Source organism: Ovis aries, chromosome 22 (assembly GCF_016772045.2).
Source record: "Ovis aries strain OAR_USU_Benz2616 breed Rambouillet chromosome 22, ARS-UI_Ramb_v3.0, whole genome shotgun sequence".
Classification (NCBI taxonomy): domain Eukaryota; kingdom Metazoa; phylum Chordata; class Mammalia; order Artiodactyla; family Bovidae; genus Ovis; species Ovis aries.
The window spans coordinates 24024191-24037631 of NC_056075.1; the positions used below are offsets into that span (position 1 = coordinate 24024191).

The window sequence follows — 13441 nt, forward strand, 5'->3', positions numbered from 1 at the left end:
CTAATCCTTACAAGTGTTCCCAATGGCATGTCCAGTCTACAAGCAAAGACGGGCACCCACCAGGGGGAATGGGAGCTACGCAGATATTGTCTGTGGCATGGAGAAGAAGGCTGTGGGCCTCTCTCGGCCATTCCCTTCTCTCAGTGCCAGCTCACCACACACCCAATCCATTCATTTGATGACAATTTCCTGAGTATCTGCTCTGTTTCAGGCACTGTCCTAGGCATTGGGGAAAACAGAAGTTGATGAACAAGCAGGATTTTGCTCTTCTCAAGCTCACATTCCAGCAAGGATGAGACATAGAGAAAGCGGGACGTTCGGCTTGTGAGGGGGAACTTCTCGGTCGCGCACAGAAAAAGAATGATTTAAAAATGGGTGATGTTGAGAAGGGCAAGAAGATTTTTGTTCAGAAGTGTGCCCAGTGCCATACTGTGGAAAAGGGAGGGAAGCACAAGACTGGGCCAAACCTCCATGGTCTGTTTGGACGAAAGACAGGTCAGGCTGCTGGATTCTCTTACACAGATGCCAACAAAAACAAAGGTATCACCTGGGGAGAGGAGATGCTGATGGAGTACTTGGAGAATCCGAAGAAGTACATCCCTGGAACCAAGATGATCTTTGCTGGCATTAAGAAGAAGGGAGAGAGGGAGGACTTGATAGCTTATCTCAAAAAAGCTACCAATGAGTAATAGTTGGCCACTGTCTTATTTATTATGAAACAGAAGTGTCTCATGACTTTTTATGTGTACCATATTTAAATTGATCCTCATACACTAGAATTCAGATCATGAATGGCTGATGGAATAATTCTGTTGGACAGTCCTGATTTAAATAAGATTGGTCTGTGGCTAAACAAATATGGTCAGCTTTTTAAATTTTGATAGTAATTCCGGTTCAACAAGTACTATCACTTTTCCTATTCTAAAGAGATGATTGAACTTGAATAAGGAATATGAAACTTTTTAGGGAGATGGTGCATTCCTTCTCAAAACCTATAAGAGATTTGTTTTATATTTAGATTTCTATAACTGGTTATATTAATATATTTAAATACTGAAAAGGTCCCTTCACTGTCTCATAGAACAGAGGAGGATTCACACGTGTTTCAAGTTGTGTTCATTAGCCTGTTAAGGCAAGGATTGAAAATACACTGACAAAGTCCACTTTATCTGTTTGGTTTTATAAACTATGCCAATTTAATTAAAATTTTCTATCTAAAAAAAAAAAAAGGATGAGACATAAACAATAGACAGAGTTGAGAAGATAATTTATCACAGAGATAAATGTCTTGAAGACAACAGAATGTGACAACGTGACAGGTGCGTCTGTGCTAAGTCGCTTCAGTCATGTCGGACTCTGTGGGACCTCAAGGACTGTAGCCTGCCGGGCTCTTCTGTCTATGGGATTCTCCAGGCAAGAATACTGGAGTGGGTTGCCATTTGCTCCTCCAGGGGATCTTCCTGACCCAGGGATCGAACCCGAGTCTCCTGCACCTCCTACATTGGCAGGTGGGTTCTTTACCACAAGTGCCACCTGGGAAGCCCAACGCAACAGGGCTGGGGGCGCTTTCTGAGGAAGTGATCAAGGAAGGCCTGTCTGGGAGGTGGCACAGGAGGTCTCAAACCCAGGAGTCGGCTGCTTGAAGACCTGGGGGAAGGTCACTGCAGGCAGTGGCAAGAGCAATGGCGAAGGCCCCAAGGCAGCACTGCACGGGTGCCCCAGGATCAAGCAGGTGATCTGAGAGCCAGGGCAGGAGGCGGCAGGGGACAGGTCTGGAAGAGCAGGTGGGTGGGGTGAGGAATTGGGAGTTCATTCCCAAAAGAAAACAAGGCTTTCAGAAAGGTTATAAAAGGGGGGGGGGGGTGTTATACAATCTGATTTTTTAGAAGGATCTCTAATGGTGGGAAGACAAGAGCACAAGCAGGGAGATCCCCAAGAAGGTTGGTTCAACTGCCAGGTGGGATGTGATGGGGCTGGACCACGGTGGGGGCAGAGTAGACAGAAAGGAAGAGGGCAGAGCTGGGCTCACTTTGAGGATGCGCAGACCTGTCTTTGGACAGGATATGGCACGGGGATGGGCCAGATTGGGGGTGGTCCCAACTGGATTTGAATTCCTTTGGCACCTCAGGTACTCCTAACAGCTGCCCTGGGGGGCCCAAGTACCCTGATCTGGCTGATGGCATCCAGGGCCAATGCTGGGTCACTGCTCTGATGATTCCCTTCCTGGTCACTGAGGTTAGCCATTTAGCCCACATTATGTATGAATGTAAGAGTTGGACCATAAAGAAGGCTGAGCACTGAAAAATTGATGCTTTCGAACTGTGGTGCTGGAGAAGACTAATGAGAGTCCCTTGGACTACAAGGAGATCAAACCAGTCAATCCTAAAGGAAATCAGCCCTGAATATTCATTGGAAGGGCTGATACGGAAGCTGAAGTTCCAATACTTTGGCCACTGATGCAAAGAGTGGACTTATTGGGAAAGACCCTGATGCTGGGTCAGATTGAGGGCAGGAGGAGAAGAGGGTGACAGAGGATGAGGTGGTTGGATGGCATCACTGACTCGAGGGACATGAATTTGAGCAAACTCCAGGATACACTGGAGGACAGAGGGGCCTGCTACGCTACAGTCCATGGAGTCACAGAAAGTCTGACTTAGCGACTGAATAACAACAAGGCTTTTCCCCCCCCTTCTGGAGGCCCTTTAGGCCAAAGGCGTCCTAGTGTCTCTTCACAATTCGCAGAAGGGGAAGGCAAGTGGGTCCCAGAAGAAAAAGAGAAAAATCCCTAAAGCAAAAACTTGCACTCAGGCAGTTGCCGGGGGAGCCTAGACAAGCAGCCCAAGCAGTGAGGCAAGCCACCCACGCCAGCCTTGCCCTCCCCAGGCTCTGCGGCCAGGCCACCTGGTTTAACGAGGCTTTCCTGATGGGGAGAACCTGACTCCTGCCAGGGGACCAGGAAACGCAAGAGGAAGAGCTCCCCATGGAGCCCACCCTGGTGCCCAGCTGCAGGCTGCCTGTCCAGGTGGCGGTGCTGCCACCAACCCAGGTGATGGCTTCCGCTCGCGACCTCATAAACTCAGCAGCTGCCCCCCTAGCACGAGGTGCAGGAGGAGGAGGAAGGGCTGGGGGGAAAGGGCTTGGCTGCTTGAGGCCTGCCGGCACCCGTGGCCCTCCCTGCCCAGCTCCATCCTCCACGAAGCCGGGATCCCCTGAACCGTGATAGGGGTGGGCAGTCCTGCCTCCACACCTTCACACACGCAGGGGTCCACACAGGTGGACATCTTCTCAGTCCACCAAACCAGCCCTTCCCCTAGACCTGCCTCCAGTTCCACCTTCTCGGTAAGACCCAAGGCAGGAGGAAGGGAATCTAGCATTTATCAGACACCTCCTCTATCGGCACCATTTTATTTCTTGAAAAAAAAAAAAAAAGTATTTGGTATCAAGTATGTGAAGTGAAAGTAGCTCAATCGTATCTGACTCTTTGCAACCCCATGGACTATACAGTCCATGGAATTCTCCATGCCAGAACACTGGAGTGGGTAGCCCTTCCCTTCTCCAGGGGATTTTCCCAACCCAGGATCAAACCCAGGTCTCCCGCATTGCAGGCGGATTCTTTACCAGCTGAGCCACAAGGGATGTCAAGTATACCTCAATTTAAAATAAGCGTGTGAATAAAATGTGGCAAAATGTAAACATGTGTTAGTTAGAAGGTCCACTGATGTATTACAGTATTTTCTGCAGGATTAAACAAATTCATAATTAAAAAAATAAACAATAGAAAAGAAGAGCTGACTGGCTGCAATGCAGAGAAGCAGCTGGAAGGGGCTGGACTGGAGTGCTGGGAAGCCTGGTAACAAGGCTGTGGATGTGAGGGAAGAATCAGGAGGGCTTGGCCAAAGGGCCAGGGGCAGAGAGGAGGGCTCTGCAGGGGTGAGAGATGGTGCAGTGACTGAAAGAGGGAAGGAGGAGGAGGGAAAGGAGGAGGGAGGCACTCAGGCAGGGGCTGGGTGTGGAAAGCGCTGAGCTGCAAGCATACGTGTGACTTATACACGGAGAGGCCTCCAAGAGCTAGCCTGTGGTCAGCTCCTGGTCATCTGTCTCCACCCCCTCAATCCTGCCCTGGACCCAGTGGCTGGCCCCTAGCAGGTACTCAGCAAACACGGTCAGGTGCTCACCCCCACCTGCCTTCTAGCTCACGACAGAGGCTGGGCCCAGAGAACTTGCCCTTGCTGAGAGAAGCGGCCTGGGGAGAGTGGAGCCCTGCCCAAGCTATTCGTGGTGTCCTCTCTAACCCCGATCCCTGACAGCTGGTGGGGTATTTTGGGGGCCAGCCTGACCCTGCAAGGGCCACTCCCTGGTCTGGGCAAATGCCCCCTGCTCAGCTATTTCTAGTGGGGACAGCAGCAGGGGAGGGTGGCCCCGGAGGAACAGCTAGCACAGGGCAGTAAGGGATTAGGGGATGGAATGGAGAGGAGATCCTCTGTCCAGCCAGAGAAGGGGAGGAGCCAGCCTGTGGTTCCTGCCCTCCCTGTGCCCACCCCAACCACAGGAACCCAGAGCCCAACTCTCTGGGCAGCCTGGGTGAGGGCTGTGAGCAGGCAGGGGAAAGGGGGAAGAGCCAACCGCTGGCCATCATGTGTGCCCTCTGGAGGCAGGACAGCCCCCCAACCAGGGTATCAAAGCTGTCACTGGATTCTATACATAAGCCATCATCAGGAAAAAGATTAATTTTGAGGCCCCAAAGTCCCTGAGAAGGGGAAGCAGCCCCACTCTCCACCACAGGCTTTTGCCCTTGGGGGTGCAGACTTGCCAAGCCCCCGCTCATTGCAGTCAGGTCTGACCCCATACAGACTAGGATCAGGCCCTCACTTGCTCTATTTCCACATGCTGGCTTGGGATCTGGCAGCATCCCCAGGGAAGAGATGCAGACGAGAGAGACCCAGAGACTGACAAAGACATACCAGGGCCAGAGAAAACGCCTCCAGAAAGGAGGCTGGGGAAAGGCCACAGCGATGATCAGAGCCATGCCCAGAGACAGGCCGAGACTCAGAGACCCTTGGGAGACAGAGAAAGATAATAGACAAACTGGGGAAAGAAAGAGGCAGAGAGATTCCCCATTGGGGGAATCCAAGACTCAAGGGAAAAGGAAATGAACAGACACAGAGAAATGAACAATTTCTCTCGCTCTCGGCCCAGCCCAGACCCTCCCCAGCCTGGGCAGGGGATCAGAGCAGCACCCACCTCCAGCAGCCAGCAGCACCACCTGCTCTGAGGTGGAAGCCTTCCTGGCAAGTGAGGGAAAGGACCCCCCTCCTCTGTGAGGTGCTGGAGTCTCCCACGCTGGCTCTGCAGTGCTCTGGCCCACGCAGGGGCCACATCAAAGTTACAGGTTAGAGTGGACAGAAGGGTTTAGCGTGTGGATCTCAGAGCTAGACGGCCGGTCCAGGTCCTGGCCCCTCACCTGCGGGCGGAGAGTGTGGTTTTGCAGCTCCATCCGTCCTCACCTCAGTTCTCAACTACGGACCCAGGAAACCCAGGTCTTTCAAACTGACCCAAAGTGTCCCCTTAATGCATTACACGGATAAAATCTCATGGTTTTGAGTCCTCCTATGCGTGGTAGATTTCCTGGGCAGGATCCCCCGGTCCTGGTCCCTGCCCCAGTAATCTGTGAGATGGAGGGAGGGATGGGCAGGGCCCAGAGCACAGAGAGGGCTTCCTCTCCACCCTCCCACTGGGGATTCCTCCTCACAAGGTTCCAAGATGAGGGGTGGAGCCCTGGGAATCACAGGACAAAAACAACCTGGTCTCCTTGGGGAGCCAGCTGGGACAGCCTTCACCAGAGATGGAGAGCAACCGCTCCTCAGGAGACCAGCCCAGCACTGTCTCAGAGGAAAGAAAGGCTGCTTGTCGAACACCAGAGCCTCCTAACTCCAGCTATACACCAGCCTCATGCTTCCTATTTGGGTGGATTTTTTTTAAAGGTATATCTGAATGTGGTCCATTTAGCCCCAGGGACGCCTCCACACCCGCCCCATTCCTAGCCTCCACCTCAGCACCCTCCACACCCTCACTGAACTCAGCCTTCCAGTGTGGCTGAACCGGCCACTTTGTTCTGCTGGGCACCAGATAAACGCTCCCTAATTAGCAGATGGAGCCAGACTCTGGCTGGTGTGTGGGGCTGTCTCTTGGCCAGCCCTGGAGTACTTCTTTACTGCAGCTTGGAGGTACCTAGGACCCTTTCATTGGGAAAATGCTGCCCCCATCCAGGCTGGACAGGATCAGTGTTCACAGGGCAGTGATCGCCATCCTAGTGATGCTCCAGAGCTGCTCCAGGCTCAGCAGGAAAGGCTGCCTGCATCTTGTCTCCTGGAAGTGTCATGAGAACTCTATGAGGCTACTTCTGCAATTAGAGTCATTAGCTCAGTCGGTAAAGAATCTGCCTGCAGTGCAGGAGACCCGGGTTCGATCCCTGGGTCAGGAAAATCCCATGGAGAAGGAGATGGCAACCCACTCCAGTATCCTTGCCTGGAAAATCTCATGGACAGAAGAGACTGGGGGGCTGCAGTCCATGGGGTCACAAAGAGTTGAGCATGACTTGGTGACTAACACTTACTTAGCAGATGAGAAGGCTGAGTCCCTTGGAGGCAGTAACGGCTCAGTGTCACACAGGTGATAAGAGGTGGGGGTGTGGTCACACTCATGTAAGTCTGTCTGACAACAAAGCCTGAGCGTTCCACCACCAGGACAAACTGCTCCACTCAGAAAGTTGGGGAGTTGGTTCCAGGAACCCCATGAGCTCTTCTGGAGCCTGATGTCACCACCCAACTGTGAAGGTCTCTGAGGAACTAAAATCTTTTTCCTTGGCTCTAGCTAAAATTTGAATATAAAGGAAAGAACTCCAAGTCTCCAATAACTCGTACAATGGCCTGGCCTGAGGAAATGGCCCTGAGATGCTAGAATGGCAGCCCCTAACATCACGTGGGGGCTAAGGTCCACCAGAGTGGTGGGGAGCCAGTGAGGGAATCAGTGTAGCTGGCACCTCTGGCTCACCTGGGGTCTGTCTTCCTGCAAACAAGCCCATAGCTCAGGCTCCCACAGTTTACCCTGGTTGCCCCAGGTACCCAAGAGGCAAAAGCAAAACCAACTGCTGCTACTCTGGGGGAGGGGTGCACGGATGCTGAGACCTCAGCAAGTCTACTGGGATGCCCAAGTGGCAGGCCTTGTCGCAGTAGACCACATCAGGGGTTGCTCACTCATTCTATACCTGCTGCCCTACCCTGATTCTCCCACCAGCTGACAGCTCTGGCTCAGGCCAAGGCTGCCAGCCTGGCTTTTCTACCCAGGACGACCCTGACTTTTCCCCTTGGGATCCCTGTTACCAGGCCTTGTGTAGGCATGTAGCTGGCACTCCTCCAAGGTGCCAAGATTAATCTGAAATTCCTTCCTGTGGGAAGGGAGTGACTTGGTCACAGCCAAAGGCTTCACAGAGCAAACACACATACACATACACACCACTCACCTGGACACCACCATAGATCTTCCTTCCCTTCATTCTCCAGTTTGAAGGGGACATTTGCCCCCATCCATTTCCTAGCCAACTTTCCCACGGTTATACAAGAGGGGTCTATGGGGGTCTGGTAGGGGCAGAGCTGGGTTTTCTAGGTCAGACCTTGCGGCTGAGAGAGGAGGAGGGAGGTAAGGGTGGCAAGGCCTAACACAACACCCAAACACACCCTGCCATGACACCCTCACGCCAGTAAGATGAGGTTCACACCTCAGAGTGGTCAGGCAGCTGGTGTGGCCTGACTCAGATGCTGCCTCTGGCAAAGCTGGGGTTTATTAGCCAATGAGAGAAGTGGGCAGCAGCAGGTAGGACATGGATTGAGCTCCAGGCAGCAGCAGGTTGGACCTTTCTGGGAGCCAGAGAGAAGTCTTCTGCTGTGCACAGGCCTCTTCTCGCCGGGGAAGGTGGAATGGTTGCCCTCCCCTGTGCCCCAGGAGCTCTCTTGATTCAGTGGGGCCTTCCTGCCCTCCTCAGCCAAAAACAGAAAGAAAACTTCTGGAAGGGAGGCTAGAATTCCAGACTGGAATGAACTAAAGCTAGAGCACCCGAGTCCTAGTCTTGCTGTCACTTGCTGGCCCTGTGATGTAGAAGAGCCACTTACCCCTTGTAGGGCCTCATTTCCTCTTCTGTCAAACAAAGGAAATGGACTACGTCAGGGGATGGCCAATGGTTTCATCCTAAGGTACCACTGCCAACTGATAGGTAGCGTCTTCCTGAAGCTATTTGGGGTTTTGTTTTTAGAAAGACTCTGGGATCCCAGGCTCTGGATGGATGAACAGTGTCAGCCATTGACAGAGGATGAGAATGTACCATAATTGATTAGTGATGCCTGTCATGGGCACCAGACCAGAAAGTGGCAACATGAGTGCTAGACATGCTATCTTCCTGGTAGGTGATTTCCACCCTAATTCTCCAGCAGATCTGGTTAAAGCTGGTTGGCAAGCATGTACCTCCCATTTTATGATATTTGCACACAGCTGATTTCTCTCCCTGAAAGACATGTTTTCATCTGCCCTGCAAGACAGTCACCAGGGGAGCAGGCAGCCCTCTCTAAGCCCCTCAGTGTCCACCCTCACCAGATTTCACCCAGAGGCTTAGAGCCAACTGTTTGTGCCAAGATTTACCATCCAGAGGACATTCCAGCTTTTTTCTACAATTTTCGTCAATGTCTACATTTTCCCCTACCATGTGACAATCCCACCTTGACCCTGAGAGAGGATGAACAAAGAGTACAAGGCAGAGGTGGCTTCCGACTCCTTGGCGGTTCCAGTGAGGGTCTTGCCAGACATGGTTTGGTCCCTGAGAAGCTCCTCTGGAGACATGTGCCAAGATCACCTACAGACCATTGGTCAGGAAGACGAATTCACCAGACACATGCAGGTACCAAAACAGGCACTCCCAGACCAAGTACTCGTCTGTATAGGAAAAGATTAATTTCCCCAAGGCAGCTGCAGCATAGCAAGGACCCCACAGCTCTGGGCTGCTTCAGGCCTTCGGACAAGCCCCTCTCTTCTCTTTGCATCCTTAGGCTCTGCCCAGGGCAGGCGGTGGGGGTGGCTGACAGCATGCACCTGGCACAGACTTGCAGAGACCCTCTCCTACGTACCCTGCCTGCGTCCACCTCTCCCCATCTGTCCTGGACCTGCGAGAACCCTCATGTAAAGGATCATTCTTAAACCCATGGAGTTGGGGAAACTGCACCAGAAGGCATCATTGTACAAACTATGCAAATTCCATCTGCTTAGAGCAGAAAAAAATAAACCCGCCTTCAAGTTTATAGATAAATAAATAAATCCGCCAAGCAACCCAGGAGTCCAACTCAGTGGTCAACGGCTTTCCATCCTGAGTTGGCCTGGAGATGCCACTTCCCCAGGCCTTCCCGCCTAACACTCCCTGGAGAACAGACACCCCACGGCCCTCCCCCATCCTCACCCCTAGGCTAGGCAGAACTGCCAAAGTGGAAATCAGTAGAGACAGAGAGGAAGCTGGAGTTCACCCTCAGGCCACAGGGCCAGATGAAAGGGAGCTGCCGAGGCAGAGCCAGCTCCTGGGGGAGGGGAGGCCAGCCACAGAATTCTCAGGAGCTACTGGAATCCCCACAGGGCTCCCCTGAATCCCCCTGTGCCGTTCAGGAATCTGAAAGATGCCTCTTTCCAAGGGCAAGGAGAAACTGGTGATCAATAATTACTTTCTAAATAGCTGTGTTTTCCTAACAGAGGAAGGTGGGTTGGTAATTAGTTACACTTTGGATGTTAAAGAGTTATCTGTGTGAAACCCTTACCACCACCACCTGCCTCTCTCACAGACAGAGGCGGCAGACACAACGACTTCGTGAAAGTGGAGTATAAACTTCATTTGGTGAAAGCGAAGTATAAATGGGGCACAGGAAGAAACCTTGGCCTCCAGCTAGAGTGGGGATGTGCAGCTATTTTTCTCTTGGAGTTAAGTTTCTGAGGACCTAACTGATGAAGGCTCAGCTTCTCTGTCCAGGGGTTTCACACTAGTCACTATTCTCAGAGCTTTCTTTACATGGATCGTCTCATTTCATTCCTTCTATCCTACCCACGAGGCAGGTGTTTTTATTATCCCCATTACACAGACGAGAAAACCGAGGTACAGAGAGGTTAAATAACTCACTGAGGGTTAGATACAGCTAGTAAGTGATAGAGCTGGTCTTGGAATCTAACCTCCCTAGCCCTGGATTACCTATCCTTAACCACCACACTCCACAGCCATGAAGCTCTCAGTGTGGTTCATCATGACACAAGAGCCACCACCCAAGCGTCTCTTGGCCCAATACACACATGGTCATGTACTGTATGCAATATCTGAACACAGGATTCCAGTTTGACAAGATAATTTGGACACGTCCCTGGGGTTTGCTGTAATGCAGTCTAATCAGTTTCATTCCACAGGAATGATCTAGAATGCTGGTTCAGGAAATATGAGGTAATATGATTTTAATAATCATTTTCACTTTCTTTATCTTGTTAGATATGTTCTTCATGTCTATTTTTTTTACCTGTGTGTTTTCTGTCCCAGTATACTATAATGTATGCTATGGTTTTTCTAGTAGTCATGTACAGATGTGAGAGCTGGACCATAAAGAAGGCTGAACGCTGAAGAATTGATGCTTTTGAGCTGTGCTGCTGGAGAAGACTCTTGAGAGTCCCTTGGACTGCAAGGAGATCAAACCAGTCAGTCCTAAAGGAATTAACCCTGAATATTCATTGGAAGGACTGATGCTGAAGGTCCAATACTTTGGCCACCTGATGCGAAGAGCTGACTCTTTACAAAAAACTCTGATGCTGGGAAAGATTGAAGGTGGGAGGAGAAGGGGACAACAGAGGACAAGATGGTTGGATGGCATCACTGACTCAATGGACGTGAGTTTGAGCAAGCTCCGGGAGCTGGTGAAGGACAGGGAGGCCTGGCGTGCTGCTGTCCATGTGGCCAGAGAGTCAGACAAACTGAGGGGCTAAGCAACAACCACCACAAACACTGTAATGACCAGGAGAGACATAGTTTATTTTAGACCTCCCACTTTTACCACCTCCTCCCACAGGTATCCTTTCAATTATTATATATAAATGTTGTAAATAATATATGATCCCATTCTCCTTTTTTAAAAAAGTAAAACATTACAAATAAAGTTAAGATTCCCTTTTAACCAAGCCCTTCCTCCTACCCATGTCCCCAGACCTCTTTCAGAGATAACTCCATTACCAATTTGGAACACATCCTTCTAGACCTTTTAAGAATAATTGTGTATTTATTCTATGTATGTATTTGTAAAAGATATATCTTGTTTTTGCATAACTACTGTCATACAGTTTTTTGAAACTTGCATCGGTCATTAACATTTCTTAGCGCTCCATCCACAGGACAATCTCATTTTTTTTGACTGCTATATGAAGTGGTATGAGACGACAGTTTACTTAGGCACCCTCTATGTTCCCATTTTTGCCGTGGTCAACAGTAGAAGGCTTCCTGGGATCGGGGACTGATCTTGTCTGTCTGGGGCCTGTGAGCAATCACAATGAGTCTCAGCTCATTGCGCCGCTGGTTCTAGAACTGCCACACCAGGTGCTGGAACTCTCTAGAATCCTGGATATAAAACTGTTCTTAGAACTTGGCAAGTTACCTCCTCCAGGCTTTAGTCTAGGGTCAATGATCTCAAACAACACAGGGCTTGCTTTGATGATTAAAAGAGCTGGCAAGAAAGACACCTCCCCCAGACACCTCTTCTACGCTCAAGTTGACCCCTGCACACACCAGGATCACCCCAGTTTGACCTGAGCAGAGGCCTGCTCTGGACACCAAACTAAACTAAAGTTCATATAAATCTAATGAATAGAAAAATGAACATAGATGTTTACCAGCAAAATGATGGGCTGGAAGTAGAATTCTAATTACAAAAATGCCGTGATCCTATGACTCTCCATACATTACACCAGAACATGTCCCCCCACACATACACATCCCTCCTAAGGTCGGTTTTCTTCACCCATCATTAGCCTGGCTATTGGAAGGCTGTGTGACCCTGGGTGGGTAAGTGGGTGGACAGGCTGGAGAGATGAATAAGGAAGAGAGATAAAAAAGATCTTCAAAATAGGTTAAGTCCTTTAGAGCAAATGAGCAAACCTTAACAGCTTTCTTAACTCTATCTTCCAAACAGCGTGGGGGAGGCTAAAGGGCCTCTCCCTGGTCTGATCAAATATTGACCCTGTGCACTCACTGGCCGGAGTTCAGACTAAAGGGCCAGCAGCACTATGGAGTCAATGTTTGCAGAGCAATTACTACATCCCTGCGTCTTGTAATCAGATTGTGAAACAACCTTCGATGGAGCCGGAGCTTCAGAGAGCCTTCCGGTCCTTCCTCGGTGGGGCCAGGCCTTGGAGGAGACACTTAACAGTGAAGGAGCTGTGCGAGGAAATTTACAGAGGCTGGAAATACGGTCCAGTGCCAAAAAGAAGGCAACTCAAGAGCATCTGCAGGCCTTCTCCCTCCTCCTTCTCCCCTTAACTCCACCTCCATGTCCACCTCCTATAACCAAACAGGCCTCCACATCAGACACTGTCCCCGCCAGCTCCCTCTGGGACAGGTCCCTTTCCTCAGATAGGGCTGAGTGGTGAGTTATTTTTAGAAGAAACCAATTTCCACTTGGAGACCAAGAGCCTCTCCTCTCTCTGTTCCCAGCATGACATCTGAAATGCCCTTAGACGCCCTCTCTAGTAACTGACCTGGTTTCCAGAAGAGGTGTTTGGAAGAGTTGTTGAATTTGAACTGCTCTATGGATGGGGCAAGTCATGGTGGAATGCAGCCTCCCTCCTGCTGCAGAGACCCTGGAAGATGTTAGAGGACAACTGGGGAGGCCTTGGGAAGTGGCAGAGCATGCCTGGGTGGGCATAAAGCCAGATGGAGCCTGTTGTGCGTCCAAGACGGTCAGAGGCAGCCCAGACAAACAGAACTTCCTGAGATGATAGAAAAGTTCTGTATCTGCTGTAGAGCACTGTGCTCTAGAGCTCAAGAGCTGCGACTCCTGAAGCCTGCACACCTAAAGCCCATGCTGTGCAATAGGAGAAGCAATGGCGATGAGAAGCCTGGGCACTGCAACGGAGAACAGCCCCCGCTTGCCGCAACCAGAGAAAGCCTGCACAGCAGTGAAGACCCAGAACAGCTGGATAAACAAGTAAATAAAAAATTATTTTAAAAATTAAACTTAATTTTTAAAATTTAAGTTTTTAAATTAACTGAAATATAATTAGCCACATGTGGCTTGTGGCCACTGCACTGGATAGCATAGGTCTAAAGGCTCCATATCTGGTGCTTCCCAGCGGGCAGGAGGAGGAGCTGGGTTCAGGGTGCAGCCTCCTG

General features: G+C 50.6%; 2 protein-coding genes across 4 annotated transcripts in view; one reads left to right on the forward strand and one right to left on the reverse strand.

Annotated features, from left to right (window-relative positions):
• Positions 1–13441, reverse strand: part of SH3PXD2A (SH3 and PX domains 2A) — a 255534-nt gene that overhangs the window by 175065 nt on the left and 67028 nt on the right. The gene's annotated exons all lie outside the window — the stretch shown is intronic.
• LOC101113375 (cytochrome c-like) lies at positions 303–857 on the forward strand. The gene has a single exon (XM_042238539.1). It carries the CDS (start codon positions 372–374, stop codon positions 687–689), a length of 318 nt encoding a protein of 105 aa, XP_042094473.1. The 5' UTR covers positions 303–371; the 3' UTR covers positions 690–857.

Bases quoted from the DNA above. Each gene is read 5' to 3' on its own strand.
- LOC101113375 (XM_042238539.1), top strand. From the start codon at position 372: ATGGGTGATGTTGAGAAGGGCAAGAAGATTTTTGTTCAGAAGTGTGCC.